Genomic DNA, 15,394 nt, shown 5'->3' on the forward strand with positions numbered 1-15,394 from the left:
CCATGCTGTTTCGTGCCCTTATACTCTATTTCATATTGGTTCACCCCTCGAAAAAGGGACCATCTTTGTAGCCGTTGCGCAGTCATCACCGGAACGCCCTTCTTTGGATTAAAGATGGAGACAAGTGGTTGGTGGTCAGTCAGCAAGGTGAACTTCTGCCCGTGCAGATAGTGGTTGAACTTTTTCACTCCCCACACTAGGCTGAGGGCCTCCCTGTCAAACTGGGCGTAGTTACGCTCGGCTGAGGTTAGTGACCGAGACGCAAAGGCTACTGGCCTCTCCAAGCCGTCCGGGAATTTGTGCGACAGCACCGCACCAATACCATAGGGTGATGCATCACACACCAACCGAATTGGTAGTGCTGGGTTGAAATGAGCCAACACCTCTTTTGATGTGATCAATTCTTTGCACTTCTGGAAAGCTCGTTTACATTCGTCATTCCACTTCCATGGTACCCCCGTTTGCAGTAGGGTGTTCAGTGGGTGTAGTACTGTAGACAAATTCGGCAAGAACTTATGGTAGTAGTTTACCAGCCCGAGGAACGACCTCAGTTGTGACACATTTTTCGGTGCTGGAGCCTTGACTACTGCCTCAATCTTTTCAGGGGACTTATGTAACCCCTCTTCATCAATAAAGTGGCCACAATACGAGATCTGCTTCTGGAAAAACTCGCATTTGTGGCGATTAGCTCGGAGCCCATATTCCTTCAATCTAGTGAGCACCTGCTCCAGGTTGGCGAGGTGATCACTGTCATTTTCGCCCGTGACCAGGATGTCGTCCAAATAACACTGGGTCCCTGGAATCCCTTGCAGGACTTGATCCATTGCCCTTTGCCAAATAGCCGGAGCTGATGCTACCCCGAACACCAGCCGGTTGTATTGGTAGAGACCTTTGTGAGTGTTGATCGTGAGGTACTGTTTCGAGGCTTCTTCTACCTCCATTTGCAGGTACGCCTGGGCCAGATCAATCTTAGTGAAGCGTTTTGCTCCAGATAGCGAGGCGGAAATATCTTCAATCCGCGGAAGCGGATATTGTACCGTGTGAAGGACTGGGTTCACTGTCACCTTAAAGTCCCCACAGATGCGAACCTTCTTTGGTTCCCCAGGCGTATTACTCAACGACCTCTTCATTACAGGAACGATGGGTGTAGCCCACTCGCTCCAGTCCACTTTGGACAGTACTCCAGAACGTTCCAAACCTTCCAGCTCTGCTTCGACGGCTGGGCAGATCGCATAAGGCACCGGCCTGGCCTTAAAAAACTTTGGGCTTGCATTTTCCTCTATTTTGACCGTCGCTGTTATGCCTTTTAGTGTTCTGAGTCCCTCCTGGAACATTTCTTGTGCGTCAGTTAGCATTTTTGACAGTCGTCCAGGTGTGACGTCGTCATCCTTTTTGGCATCTACCGTCAGTGCTTGTATGGAATGCCAATCTAACTGTATCTTCCGGATCCATTCACGTCCTAGTAGTGGTGGTCCTCCATCTGGCAATACATATAGGTCCATTTTTGGTGTTTCCTTGCCATTGTATATCACGTTCACCCTTATTTTTCCTTTGGGGTAGACTTTTTGCCCCGTGTACGTCTTCAAGACAATCTCTGTATCTCTCAAGGGTATATGTGAGAATAGCCGCTTGTAGTCCCTTCGGTTTATGACTGTTAGGGCTGATCCTGTGTCCAATTCCATTTTCACTTGGACTCCATCTATCTTGAGCGTGACCCAGATAGTTTGGTGATCCTCCATTTTGATTACATTATGTAGTTTCAGACAACCCAGCTCCTTGCTTCCGGAGCCTGTATCACTTTTCTGTTCGTCTGAACTACTCTCTGTCACCTTATGTACCTTTTTGTACTTCTCCTGTGGAGATTTCTTGCTGCTGGTTTTCTTTCCCGACCTGCAGACTCTTGCTATGTGTCCTACTTTTCCACACTGTCTGCACACTTGGTCCTTGAACCAACAATCCTTATGGTCGTGTGTTGTTCTGCCGCAGCGATAACACTTCACTGCTCCATATGACATTTCATTTGTGCCATATTCTTCCGGTCTCCGTTGTATCTCTGCAGCACCCCGTGCGGCTGCTTCGTGTGATACTGCCATGCTGAATGCCTTGTCCAGCGTAAGATCCTTTTCTGATAGAAGCCGTTTCTGGGTTCCTTCACTTTGAAGCCCACACACAAACTTGTCCCTTAACGTATCTGCTAGTCCCGTTCCAAACTGGCAGTGTTTCGATAGCTTGCGCAGTTCCGTTAAATACTCAGCATTACTTTCATCTTTATGCTGGTTCCTTTTGTGAAACTTAAATCTTTCTGCTATCAGTGGTTTAAGTGGTCCTGTAGGATTGCCACTATGCTTTCAAAATCCTTTTCCACTGACTTCTCTGGGGTTACTAGGTTTCGCAGTAAGCCATACGTTTTTGCACCCATGGAATTCAACAATACCAGTGCTGTCCTGGCATCTGGCACTTCATTCGCCTTGCAGTACACTTCTATGCGTTCTACATATGTCGCCCAATCTTCGACTTCATTGTCGAACGCTGTGACACTGCCACTCTTCGGCATCCCTGGGTGTGGTTAGACTGGCTAAAAATGGCGTCTCCCGCGCTCTCCCTTCTTCTCCGCTGGCTTAAAATGGCGTCTCCCGCGCTTTCCTTTCTTCACGCGCTCTCCCGCGGACGCTGCTCAGCCCTTGAACACCGGCCGCGCTCTACGCGTTTTCCTGCGCGCCTCTCTCGTTGACGCCGCTCAGTCCTGAACCCCGGCTGCGCCCTGTGCGCTTTACCCTCTCTCTCTTTTTTTTTTCCCTGTCGACGCCGCTCGGTCTTCAACCCCGGCTGCGCCCTGTGCGCTTTACCCTCTCTCCTCTCAGCGTCGACGCCGCTCGGCCTCCCCCTGTGCCGTCGGTCGGCTCCAGCCGCCGCTGTGCGGGAAGGGTCCGCGCCGTACCTGTTGCCAGCCCGCCTCGCTGGAGTCTCCGCTGGATGGTCGACGCCCGTGCCTCTGGACTCTCTGTAGAAACAGCAGCACCTTCTTCACTATCTCCTTGTCAAAGAGCCGTCCACAACAGAACCCACAGCAATGATGGAATTTCTTTCTGCAGAGTTGCAGGTAGGTTCGAATTTTCTCGTCGCCAATGTTAAATCCGTGAATCTTGATGTATGGTGTCCTTCAACAAATAGACAGAGACTGCAGAGGAACAATCAACAGGTGTTTACTGGATGAGGGTCACCCAAAAACTAACAGTACAGATCCCTACTCAGGGTTTATATACAGGTGTGGTCACTGCCGGTACTACAGTATACAGGAGCTGTAAAAAGTAGTTCTCCCCTTAAAGATGCATACATTACACTCCCCCCCCCCCCATTCTGCAATATATTTACAACTAATAAACGAAAGTGTTGAAAGAAAATGGAGAGAAAAAAAACTACACAAAATTCCCCAATGGTTTTTCTCCTGGGTTTTTGTTCCCAGCAGTGCCCGGGAGATTAACCTTTAGTTCCTGGAGACTCCAGGTCTAGTCCTGGAGAGGTGGCGACCCTTGTTGTTCAATGCCCAGGATATATTGGCCTTCGAACGAGTGCAGAATGTTACCGGGGCTCCAAGGGTTAGATTATGAGGAGAGATTACAGAAACTAGGCTTGTCTTCCCTGGAGTATAGAAGGTTAAGGGGGGGTTTGATTGAGGTTTTTAGGATTTTTCAAGGAACTGACAGGTTGGCTAGAGAGAAACTTTTTTCTGCTGGTGGGTGTGGGGTGGTGGGGGGGCGGTGGGGCGGTGGGGGGAGTCTAGGACAAGGGGACACAACCTTAAAATCAGAGCCAGGCCATTTAGGAGTGAAGTTAGCAAAGGTTGGTAGAAGTGTGGAACTCTCGTCCCACAAAAAGCAGTCGATGCTCGCTCAATTAATACTTTGAAATCTGAGAGCGATAGATTTTTGCTAGACAAGGGTATAAAAGGATTTGGAACCAAGGCGGGTGGATGGAGTTAAGATGCAGGTCAGCCATGATCTCACTGAGTGGTGGAGCAGGCTCGAGGGGGCTGAAGGGCCTCCTCCTGTTCCCATGTCGATCTTCCAAATGGCGGCAGCATGTACCCACGGTGGATCATTCTTCTTCTTCTTCAGTTTCCTCCTCCTTCCTTCAGGAGAGAAGGTGAGGATATTGGAGGAGGGAGCTGGGAGAGGAGGGTATAAGGAAACTTTTAGGTACACAGAGCACCATCTCAAAATGATAGATTAATGTGATTTCTGTTGCCAATGACTTTGAAGGACAGACTGCACAGAGAGGAATTTACCAGAACTCTGGTCTGACTTGAACTGCCTGGAGTTTTTTAAAATCTGTTTTATATTTTGCATCTCCCGGTATGCTGGTGGGTGGGAGGGAGAATTGGAAATCACAATGTTTAACTGCAGCATGACTGTACGGGACAGGCTCCATGAACCAGCTCCTCTTTTCCTGTCCGTCATTTTCGTATGTTCGTATTTATCAATTACCCGGCGTACCCTGTGGCTTAGACATGCTGCACAGGAACATGGGAACAGGAGGAGGCCATTCAGCCCCTCAATCCGGTTCCACCATTCAGTGGAACATGGGAACAGGAGGAGGCCATTCAGCCCCTCAATCCGGTTCCACCATTCAGTGGAACATGGGAACAGGAGGAGGCCATTCAGCCCCTCAATCCGGTTCCACCATTCACTGGAACATGGGAACAGGAGGAGGCCATTCAGCCCCTCAAGCCGGTTCCACCATTCACTTAGCTCATGGCTGATCTGTATCTTAACTCCATTTACCCGCCGTGGTTCCAAAACCCACAAATTTTCAATTGACCGCTCCCCACCCCCACCCCGCCACCCAGCCTCAACAGCTTTTTTGAGGGAGAGAGTTCCAGATTTCCACCGCCCTTTGTGTGAAGAAGTGTTTCCTGACATCGCCCCTGAACGGCCTGGCTCTAATTTTAAGGTTATGCCCCCTTGTTCTGGACTCCCCCCACCAGAGGAAATCGTTTCTCTCTCTCTACCCTATAACTCAACTCCTTTAATCATGTTAAACACCTCAATTAGATCGCCCCTTCATCTCCTATACACTCGGGAATACAAGCCCAGTCTGTGCAAACTGTCCACATAATCTAACCCTTTTAGCCCCGGTGTCAGTCTGGTGAATTTGCGCTGCTCCCCCTCCAAGGCCAGTAGATCCTTCCTGAGGTGCGGGGCCCTGAACTGAATGCAGGGTCCAGATGGGGTCCAGGTGCATTTGGTTAGCACCAATTATGCTGTGCTTTGATGACAGGTTTGAGTCAGCCTTACAGCAGAATGAAATCATGGATGTCTTTTACGACGACTGGAAGGGGCTTTCGGATGAAGACAGTACATTTGGGGGAAAGGCAGATTGCCACTTAAAGGAGTACCAGTCCTTCACAGACCTGCAAAAGAGCCAAGGAAAGCGGATTAGTGACATTCAATGGCACCCAGCAATTCTTGGTAAGGGGAACTTCACCACATGAAAAGTATGTGTACACTTGCAAAGGTGAAGCCCAGTTCTTTTAAGGCGTTAGCCGTGGCTCAGTCGGTAGAAGGTTGTGGATTCAAGTCCCACTCCAGAGGCTTGAGCGTATCTAGGCCGCCACTCCAGGGCAGTACTGAGGGAGCGCTAGCATCTGTGATGAGTATATTCAAGGCTGAGATCGATAGACTTTTGGACTCTAGGGGAATCAAGGGATATGGAGATCGAAACATAGAAGATAGGAGCAGGAGGAGGCCATTCAGCCCCTCGAGCCTGCTCCGCCATTCAATGAGATCATGGCTGATCATCCAAACTCAGTACCCTGTCCCTGCTTTCTCCCCATATCCCTTGATCCCTTTACACTTAAGAAATATATCTAATTCCTTCTTGAATATATTTAATGAATTGGCCTCAACTGCCTTCTGTGGTAGAGAATTCCACAGGTTCACCACTCTCTGGGTGAAGAAATTCCTCCTCATCTCTGTCCTAAGTGGCTTACCCCTTATCTTTAGACTGTGACCCCTGGTTCTGGACTCCCCCGCCATCGGGAACATCCTTCCTGCATCTAGTCTGTCTAGTCCTGTTAGAATTTTATAAGTTTCAATGAGATCCCCTCTCATTCTTCTAAACTCCAGTGAATATAAGCCCAATCGACCCAATCTCTCCTCGTACGTCATTCCTGCCATCCCAGGTATCAGCCTGGTGAATCTTCGCTGCACTCCCTCCATGGCAAGAACATCCTTCCTCAGATAAGGTGACCAAAACTGCACACAATACTCAAGGTGTGGTCTCACCAAGGCCCTTGCTCCTGTACTCGAATCCTCTCGCTATGAAGGCCAACATACCATTTGCCTTCTTAACCGCCTGCTGCACCTGATCGGGCAGGAAAGTGGAGTTGAGGTCGATGATCAGCCATGATCTTATTGAATGGTGGAGCAGGCTCGAGGGGCCGTGTGGCCGACTCCTGCTCCTAATTCTTACGTTCTGATGCTCTACACAGCCAGAGGTGCTGTCATTCAGGTGAGATGTTAAACTGAGGCCCCGTTTGCCCTCTGCCCATAAGAGATCCCACGGCACTATTTGAAGAAGAGCAGAGGGAGTTCTCCCCGGTGTCCCGGCCAATATTTAATCCCTGAACCAACACCTAAAAACAGATAATCTGGTCATTATCGCATTGCTGTTTGTGGGAGCTTGCTGTGCGCAAACTGTCTGCTGCGTTTCCCGCATTACAACAGCGACTATACTTCAGAAAGTACTTCATTGGCTGTAAAGCGCTTTGGGACATCCTGAGGCAGTGAAAGGCGCTTCAATGTAAAACGGGGCAGCCGATTCGCAATCACACATTTTACACCGTCGCACGGAGTCAAAATTACCCCCAATTTCTCTCCCCGAAAGATACACTGGTGTTTCGCCGATTTGTATCAGATAGTGTCAATGATACGGGGGGCTAATTTCGTGCTCCCAGTGGGGAGTGCTGGTGGCAGGGAGCGCTGTGTGGGTTGCTGCGGGCACACAGAGCCTGCCGATACTGGCACGCCACCGTAAATGGATGGGAAATCGCAGGCTGTGCGCTCAGAATGTGCCCCCCCCCCCCACCACTGCGTGGGCGCACAAGGGTGTGGAACCCGCCCCGGTATTTCCCTGTCTATCCGGCCTCAATCAAAATAATCTCGGGGGGAATTGAACAGAATTAGAGATTGTTCATGTTTTGAAAAGAGTAATCTTTTTTGTGGATGTTGGGGTTAGTTTTTATCCGTGGCTTTTCAGCTAAGCCTGAAAATCCTTGTGTTTGTCACCAGGTCTGGTTGCCGTGGCAGTCGTGGATTCCATTACCATGGAGGACAAGATAAACGTAACCAACAGGTCGCCCCGCAGTCATTCGTATATCCTGCTCTGGAATTTCACTGACCCCATCCACCCTCAGGTATCCAAAGATCTTTTGCGCACTGCTAGCGAAGCTGCCCTTCAAAGGTAAATAAAATCTCGCTCTGCTCCTTGTGAAGCTGTCGCGCACTTGAACAGTTTCAGTGCTACGCCAAGGTGGCAGCCATGGCTCAATGGTAGCCCACTTGGCTCTGAGCCAGAAGGTTACGGGTTCGCAGTTCCACGCCAACCCGGAGACTGCAGGCAGGCGCCAACGGACTGGTCAGGTGGGCAGAAACGTGGCAAATGGAATTCAATCCGGAGAAGTGTGACCTAACACATTTGGGGAGGGCCAACGAGGCAAGGGAATACACTATAAATGGTAGGACACTGAGAGGGGTAAAGGACCTTGGAGTGCATGTCCACAGATCCCTGAAGGTAGCAGGATAGGTAGATAAGGTGGTTAAGAAGGCATACAGGCTGACATGAATCTTGTCATTCATGAAAGAAAGACGTATGAAATAATACTGAGCGGCCTGCAGGTGGCGCTGTCCAGGGAGAGTATAAATACTCGGGCACGGGCCCAGCTTGCGCAGGACATTCTTAACAGGAACTAGTGAAGGTCACAACTAGACCTCCATGTTGTAAAACAGTTGATTAAAGCTTTGTTTAACGCTTAGACCAAGTGCCTAGTAGTTTTCTTATGTCACGGGGTACTTGCCTTTATTAGCCGAGGCATAGAATATAAGAGCCAGGGAGTTTATGCTTGAACTGTACAAAACACCAGGGCCGCGATTTCACCTACCGAGGTGGGCTCAGTGCAGCCGAGGTAGGTGGCAGGTTGTGACCCCATTCCCGGCTCCATCCCGCTCTGTGAGAAGAATTTTAATAACATAAGAAATAGCTGCAGGAATAGGCCACTTGGCCCCTTGAGCCTGCTCCGCCATTCAATAAGATCAGGGCTGATCTTGGGCTCAAACCACGTCCCCGCCCGCTCCCCATAACCCTTCACTCCCTTATCTTGCAAAAATTTGTCGATCTCCACTTTAAATGTATTTAATGACCCAGCCTCCACGGCTCTCTGGGGCAGAGAATTCCACAGATTTACGACCCTCTGAGAGAAGAAATTCCTCCTCATCTCAGTTCTAAAAGGGCGACCCTTTATTCTAAAACTATGCCCCCGAGTTCTAGATTTCCCCACGAGGGGAAACATCCTCTTTGCATCTACCCTGTCGAGCCCCCTCAGTATCTTATATGTTTCAATAAGATCACCTCTCATTCTTCTAAATTCCAATGAGTATAGGCCCAGCCTGCTCAACCTTTCCTCATCAGTCAAACCCCTCATCTCTGGAATTAACCTAGTGAATCGTCTCTGAACTGCCTCCAATGCAAGTATATCCTTCCTTAAATAAGGAGACCAAAACTATACGCAGTACTCAAGGTGTGGTCTCACCAATACCCTGTACAGTTGTAGCAGGACTTCCCTGCTTTTATAATCCAACCCCCTTGCAATAAAGGCCAACATTCCATTTGCCTTTTTGACGACTTGCTGTACCTGCATGCTAACTTTTTGTGTTTCATGCACAAGGACCCCCAGGTCCCTCTGAACTGTAGCATTTTGTAATCTCTCTCCAATTAAATAATAATTTGCTTTTTTATTTTTCCTGCCAAAGTGGATAACCTCGCACTTTCCCACATTATACTCCATCTGCCAAATGTTTGCCCACTCACCTAGCCTGTCTATATCCCGTTGCAGGTTCTTTGAGTCCTCTGCACAACTTGCTTTCCCACCCATCTTTGTATCATCCGCAAACTAGGCTACATTACACTCGGTCCCCTCATCCAAGTCATTAATGTAGATTGTAAATAGTTGAGGCCCCAGCACCGATCCTTGTGGCACCCCACTAGTTACTGTTTGCCAACCAGAAAATTATCCATTCAATGAGATCATGGCTGATCATCCAAATTCAGTACCCTGTCCCTGCTTTCTCCCCATATCCCTTGATCCCTTTAGCCTCAAGAAATATATCTAACTCCTTCTTGAATATATTTAATGAATTGGCCTCTACTACCTTCTGTGGTAGAGAATTCCACAGGTTCACCACTCTCTGGGTGAAGAAATTCCTCCTCATCTCAGTCTTAAATGGCTTACCCCTTATCCTTAGACTGGGACCCCTGGTTCTGGACTCCCTGACCATCGGGAACATCCTTCCTGCATCTAGTCTGTCTAGTCCTGTTAGAATTTTATAAGTTTCAATGAGATCCCCTCTCATTCTTCTAAACTCCAGCAAATATAAGCCCAATTGACCCAATCCCTCCTCATACATCATTCCTGCCATCCCAGGTATCAGTCTGGTGAATTTTCGCTGCACTCCCTCCATGGCAAGAACATCCTTCCTCAGATAAGGTGACCAAAACTGCACACAATACTCAAGATGTGGTCTCACCAAGGCCCTGTACAACTGCAGCAAGACATCCTTGTTCCTGTACTCAAACCCTCTCGCTATGAAGGCCAACATGCCATTTGCCTTCTTAACCGCCTGCTGTACCTGCATGCTTACCTTCAGCGACTGGTGCACAAGGACACCCAGGTCTCGTTGCACTTCCTCTTCTCCCAATCTATTGCCGTTCAGATAATGGCCCAGTAATTCCTGTCGGGGGCTTGCCGCGCGTGCAAGCCCCCGATGTGCGCTCACCCTGCGCGCCGACATCTGAAATCTGGCCCGCAGTGACTTTCCTGTCAGTGGCCAGGTTCTGATCCCGGCGCGCTGTGCTAACCTGACCCAGCGGCGTAGTTAGTGCGATGTGCCGGCTGGGATCAGGTGAGCACTGTTCAGCCAATCAGGGGAGGGGAAACTTCATTCATAAGTTTGATAGTAAAGACTGTCAAACTCATGAGAAGTACTGCACCCCAAAACACTACTTAAACTTTAAATAAAATTTTAAAAAGCATCCCAATAATTAAATTAACTATGAATAACTTTAAAAAACTATTTTAAACAATTAATCAAATTTTTGAAAAAAATAAATTTTAAAAAAATCGGGGCTAAAACTAAACTTACCTTACTGTAAATTCTTTAAAAATAACAAACCTGTGGAAAAAAAAATTCTAAATTGTACTAAAAGCCCACTTACCTGTAAAACTAAGTACTTACGTCTGGTTTTTCCACGCGTAAAAACCGGAGGCCTTTACACTCGGGCAACTCTGAAAAAAAAAAGGAATTTCACTGCGCACGCGCTGCCTGTGCAGTCGCACGCGCTGTGCCTCTGAACCCCTTCGTTCAGAGGACTGGAAATGCCGGTTTTCCCCACATGCGCTGTGCATGCTGAACACGGGCATTTCCTCCGGCCAGACGTGTGAGTACCCCGACCATACTCACGCGTTCAGAGAGGAATTACTGGGCCAATAATCGGTCTTCCTGTTTTTGCTACCAAAGTGGATAACCTCGCATTTATCCACATTATATTGCATCTGCCATGCATCTGCCCAATCACCCAACCTGTCCAAATCATACTGGATTTTCTCGGCATCCTCCTCACAGCACACACGCCCACCCAGCTTTGTGTCGTCTGCAAACTTGCGTAGCGCCTGTCGATACTTTGCGCTCAAACGGGGCGCCACGCAATTTCAAGCCCGATGTTTCCACTTGTGGGGGAGTCAAAAACTAGGGGCCATAAATATACAATAGTCCCTAATAAATCCAATAGAGAATTCAGGGAAAACTGCTTTACCCAGAGAGTGGTGAGAATGTGGAACTTGCTACCACAAGGAGTGGTTGAGGCGAATAACACAGATACATTTAAGAGGAAGCTTGATAAGTATGTGAGGGAGAAAGGAATGGAAGGATACGCTGATGGGGTGAGACGAAGATGGGTGGGAGGAGGCTCATGTGGAGCATAAACACCGGCACGGACCAGTGGGGCCGAATGGCCGGTTTCTGTGCTGGACAATCTGTGTCATTGAAGAGGGAACCGGACCAGTTCCTGACTGGGGCAGAGTTCACATCATATCGAAGATTAGCGGCTTTACACATAACCCTTGGTCCGTGCGATCTCCCGGACTGGTTTCCATCGCCTGAGGGGATCGGAGAGGAATTCTCCACCATGTTGTTTACTTAATGGTCCTGGGGTTGTTTTTTGCTTCTCCCAGGAGATTATATGACTGGGGGGTAGCAGGGAGGGGGATGGGGGTAGAAGGGAGGGGGATGTGGGGGGAGAAGGGAGGGGGCTGGGGGGAAAAGGGAGGGGCCGGGGGGAGAAGGGAGGGGGCAGAAGGGAGGGGCCGGGGGGGGGAGAAGCGAGGGGCTGGAGGGGAGAAGGGAGGGGGCTGGGGGGAGAAGGGAGGGGCCTGGGGAGAGAAGGGAGGGGCTGGGGGAGAGAAGGGAGGGGCTGGGGGGGAGAAGGGAGGGGGCTGCGGGGAGAAGGGAGGGGGCTGGGAGCGGTGAAGGGAGGGGGCTGGGGGAGAAGGGAGGGGCTGGGGGGGAGAAGGGAGGGGGCTGGGAGCGGTGAAGGGAGGGGGCTGGGGAGAAGGGAGGGGCTGGGGAGAAGGGAGGGGCTGGGGGGAGAAGGGAGGGGGCTGGGGGTAGCAGGGAAGGGGCTGGGGGAGAAGGGAGGGGGCTGGGGGAGAAGGGAGGAGGCTGGGGGAGAAGGGAGGGGCCTGGGGGGAGAAGGGAGGAGTCTGGGGAGAGAAGGGAGGGGCTGGGGGAGAGAAGGGAGGGGCTGGGGGGGAGAGAAGGGAGGGGCTGGGGGGGAGAGAAGGGAGGGGCTGGGGGGGAGAGAAGGGAGGGGCTGGGGGGGAGAAAGGAGGAGGCTGGGGGAGAAGGGAGGAGGCTGGGGGAGAAGGGAGGAGGCTGGGGGAGAAGGGAGGGGGCTGGGGGCGGTGAAGGGAGGGGGCTGGGGGCGGTGAAGGGAGGGGGCTGGGGGCGGTGAAGGGAGGGGGCTGGGGGCGGTGAAGGGAGGGGGCTGGGGGCGGTGAAGGGAGGGGGCTGGGGGCGGTGAAGGGAGGGGGCTGGGGGCGGTGAAGGGAGGGGGCTGGGGGCGGTGAAGGGAGGGGGCTGGGGGCGGTGAAGGGAGGGGGCTGGGGGCGGTGAAGGGAGGGGGCTGGGGGAGAAGGGAGGGGGCTGGGGGCGGTGAAGGGAGGGGCTGGGGGGGAGAAGGGAGGGGCTGGGGGGGAGAAGGGAGGGGGCTGGGGGGAGAAGGGAGGGGGCTGGGGGGAGAAGGGAGGGGCTGGGGCGGTGAAGGAGGGGGCGGGGGCGGTGAAGGGAGGGGGCGGGGGCGGTGAAGGGAGGGGGAGGGGGCGGTGAAGGGAGGGGGCGGGGGCGGTGAAGGGAGGGGGAGGGGGCGGGGGCGGTGAAGGGAGGGGGAGGGGGCGGGGGCGGTGAAGGGAGGGGGAGGGGGCGGGGGCGGTGAAGGGAGGGGGAGGGGGCGGGGGCGGTGAAGGGAGGGGGCGGGGGCGGTGAAGGGAGGGGGCTGGGGGCGGTGAAGGGAGGGGGCTGGGGGCGGTGAAGGGAGGGGGCTGGGGGCGGTGAAGGGAGGGGGCTGGGGGCGGTGAAGGGAGGGGGCGGTGAAGGGAGGGGGCTGGGGGGGGTGAAGGGAGGGGGCTGGGGGGGGAGAAGGGAGGGGGCTGGGGGGGAGAAGGGAGGAGGGGGGGGGGGAGAAGGAGGAGGGGGGGGGGGGAGAAGGGAGGAGGGGGGGGGGGAGAAGGGAGGAGGGGGGGGGGGAGAAGGGAGGAGGGGGGGGGGGGAGAAGGGAGGAGGGGGGGGGGGGAGAAGGGAGGAGGGGGGGGGGGAGGAGGGGGGGGGGAGAAGGGAGGAGGGGGGGGGGGAGAAGGGAGGAGGGGGGGGGGGAGAAGGGAGGAGGGGGGGGGGAGAAGGGAGGAGGGGGGGGGGGAGAAGGGAGGAGGGGGGGGGGGAGAAGGGAGGAGGGGGGGGGGGAGAAGGGAGGAGGGGGGGGGGGAGAAGGGAGGAGGGGGGGGGGGAGAAGGGAGGAGGGGGGGGGGGAGAAGGGAGGAGGGGGGGGGGGGAGAAGGGAGGAGGGGGGGGGGGGAGAAGGGAGGAGGGGGGGGGGGAGAAGGGAGGAGGGGGGGGGGGAGAAGGGAGGAGGGGGGGGGGGAGAAGGGAGGAGGGGGGGGGGGAGAAGGGAGGAGGGGGGGGGGGAGAAGGGAGGAGGGGGGGGGGGAGAAGGGAGGAGGGGGGGGGGGAGAAGGGAGGAGGGGGGGGGGGAGAAGGGAGGAGGGGGGGGGGGAGAAGGGAGGAGGGGGGGAGGGAGGAGGGGGGGGGGGAGAAGGGAGGGGGGGGGGGAGAAGGGAGGAGGGGGGGGGGGAGAAGGGAGGAGGGGGGGGGGGGGGGGAGAAGGGAGGAGGGGGGGGGGGAGAAGGGAGGAGGGGGGGGGGGGAGAAGGGAGGAGGGGGGGGGGGGGGAGAAGGGAGGAGGGGGGGGGGGGGGAGAAGGGAGGAGGGGGGGGGGGGGGGAGAAGGGAGGAGGGGGGGGGGGGAGAAGGGAGGAGGGGGGGGGGAGAAGGGAGGAGGGGGGGGGGAGAAGGGAGGAGGGGGGGGGGAGAAGGGAGGAGGGGGGGGGGGAGAAGGGAGGAGGGGGGGGGGGAGAAGGGAGGAGGGGGGGAGGGAGGAGGGGGGAGGGAGGAGGGGGGGGGGAGAAGGGAGGAGGGGGGGGGGGAGAAGGGAGGAGGGGGGGGGGAGAAGGGAGGAGGGGGGGGGGAGAAGGGAGGAGGGGGGAGGGAGGAGGGGGGGGGAGAAGGGAGGAGGGGGGGGGGGAGAAGGGAGGAGGGGGGGGGGAGAAGGGAGGAGGGGGGGGGGAGAGGGAGGAGGGGGGGGGGAGAAGGGAGGAGGGGGGGGGAGAAGGGAGGAGGGGGGGGGGGAGAAGGGAGGAGGGGGGGGGAGAAGGGAGGGGGGGGGGAGGGAGGGGGGGGGGGAGAAGGGAGGAGGGGGGGGGAGAAGGAGGGGGGGGGGGGAGAAGGGAGGGGGGGGGGGGGAGAAGGGAGGGGGGGGGGGGAGAAGGGAGGAGGGGGGGGGAGAAGGGAGGAGGGGGGGGGAGAAGGGAGGGGGGGGGGGGGAGAAGGGAGGGGGGGGGGGGGGAGAAGGGAGGGGGGGGGGGGGGAGAAGGAGGGGGGGGGGGGAGAAGGGAGGAGGGGGGGGGGAGAAGGGAGGGGGGGGGGGGAGAAGGGAGGGGGGGGGGGGGAGGAGGGGGGGGGGGGGAGAGGGGGAGGGGGGGGGGGAGAGGGGGGGGGGGGGGGAGAAGGGAGGGGGGGGGGGGGAGAAGGGAGGAGGGGGGGGGGGAGAAGGGAGGAGGGGGGGGGGAGAAGGGAGGAGGGGGGGGGGGGAGAAGGGAGGAGGGGGGGGGGAGAAGGGAGGAGGGGGGGGGGGGGGTGAGGGGGGGGGGTGGGGGGGGGGGGGGTGGAGGGTGGGGGGGGGGGAGAAGGGAGGAGGGGGGGGGGGAGATGGGAGGAGGGGGGGGGGGTGAAGGGAGGTGGGGGGGGGGGGAGAAGGGAGGAGGGGGGGGGGGGAGAAGGGGTGGAGGGGGGGGGGGGGAGAAGGGAGGAGGGGGGGGGGGAGAAGGGAGGAGGGGGGGGGGGGAGAAGGGAGGAGGGGGGGGGGGTGAGGGGAGGGGGGGGGGAGGGAGGAGGGGGGGGGAGGGAGGAGGGGGGGGGGAGGGGAGGGAGGAGGGGGGGGGGAGAAGGGAGGAGGCTGGGGGGGAGAAGGGAGGGGCTGGGGGGGAGAAGGGAGGGGGCTGGGGGGGGAGAAGGGAGGGGGCTGGGGGGGGAGAAGGGAGGGGGCTGGGGGGGGAGAAGGGAGGGGGCTGGGGGGGGAGAGAAGGGAGGGGGCTGGGGGGGAGAGAAGGGAGGGGGCTGGGGGGGAGAGAAGGGAGGGGGCTGGGGGGGAGAGAAGGGAGGGGGCTGGGGGGAGAGAAGGGAGGGGGCTGGGGGGGAGAGAAGGGAGGGGGCTGGGGGGGAGAGAAGGGAGGGGGCTGGGGGGGAGAGAAGGGAGGGGGCTGGGGGGGGAGAGAAGGGAGGGGGCTGGGGGGGGAGA

At 56.0% G+C, this 15,394-nt stretch overlaps 1 protein-coding gene across 1 annotated transcript in view; it reads left to right on the plus strand.

The window, feature by feature from the left end:
• Positions 1-15,394, plus strand: part of dnai3 (dynein axonemal intermediate chain 3) — a 207,328-nt gene that overhangs the window by 53,793 nt on the left and 138,141 nt on the right. Inside the window, exons 9-10 of the mRNA XM_085983542.1 lie at positions 5,278-5,468; positions 7,290-7,414. Of these exons, the coding sequence (XP_085839668.1) occupies positions 5,278-5,468; positions 7,290-7,414 (316 nt within the window). The remainder of the gene's footprint in view (positions 1-5,277; positions 5,469-7,289; positions 7,415-15,394) is intronic.

The sequence above is a fragment of the Somniosus microcephalus genome, chromosome 3, assembly GCF_052327205.1.
Source record: "Somniosus microcephalus isolate GS21.2 chromosome 3, FLI_Smic_1.0, whole genome shotgun sequence".
Classification (NCBI taxonomy): domain Eukaryota; kingdom Metazoa; phylum Chordata; class Chondrichthyes; order Squaliformes; family Somniosidae; genus Somniosus; species Somniosus microcephalus.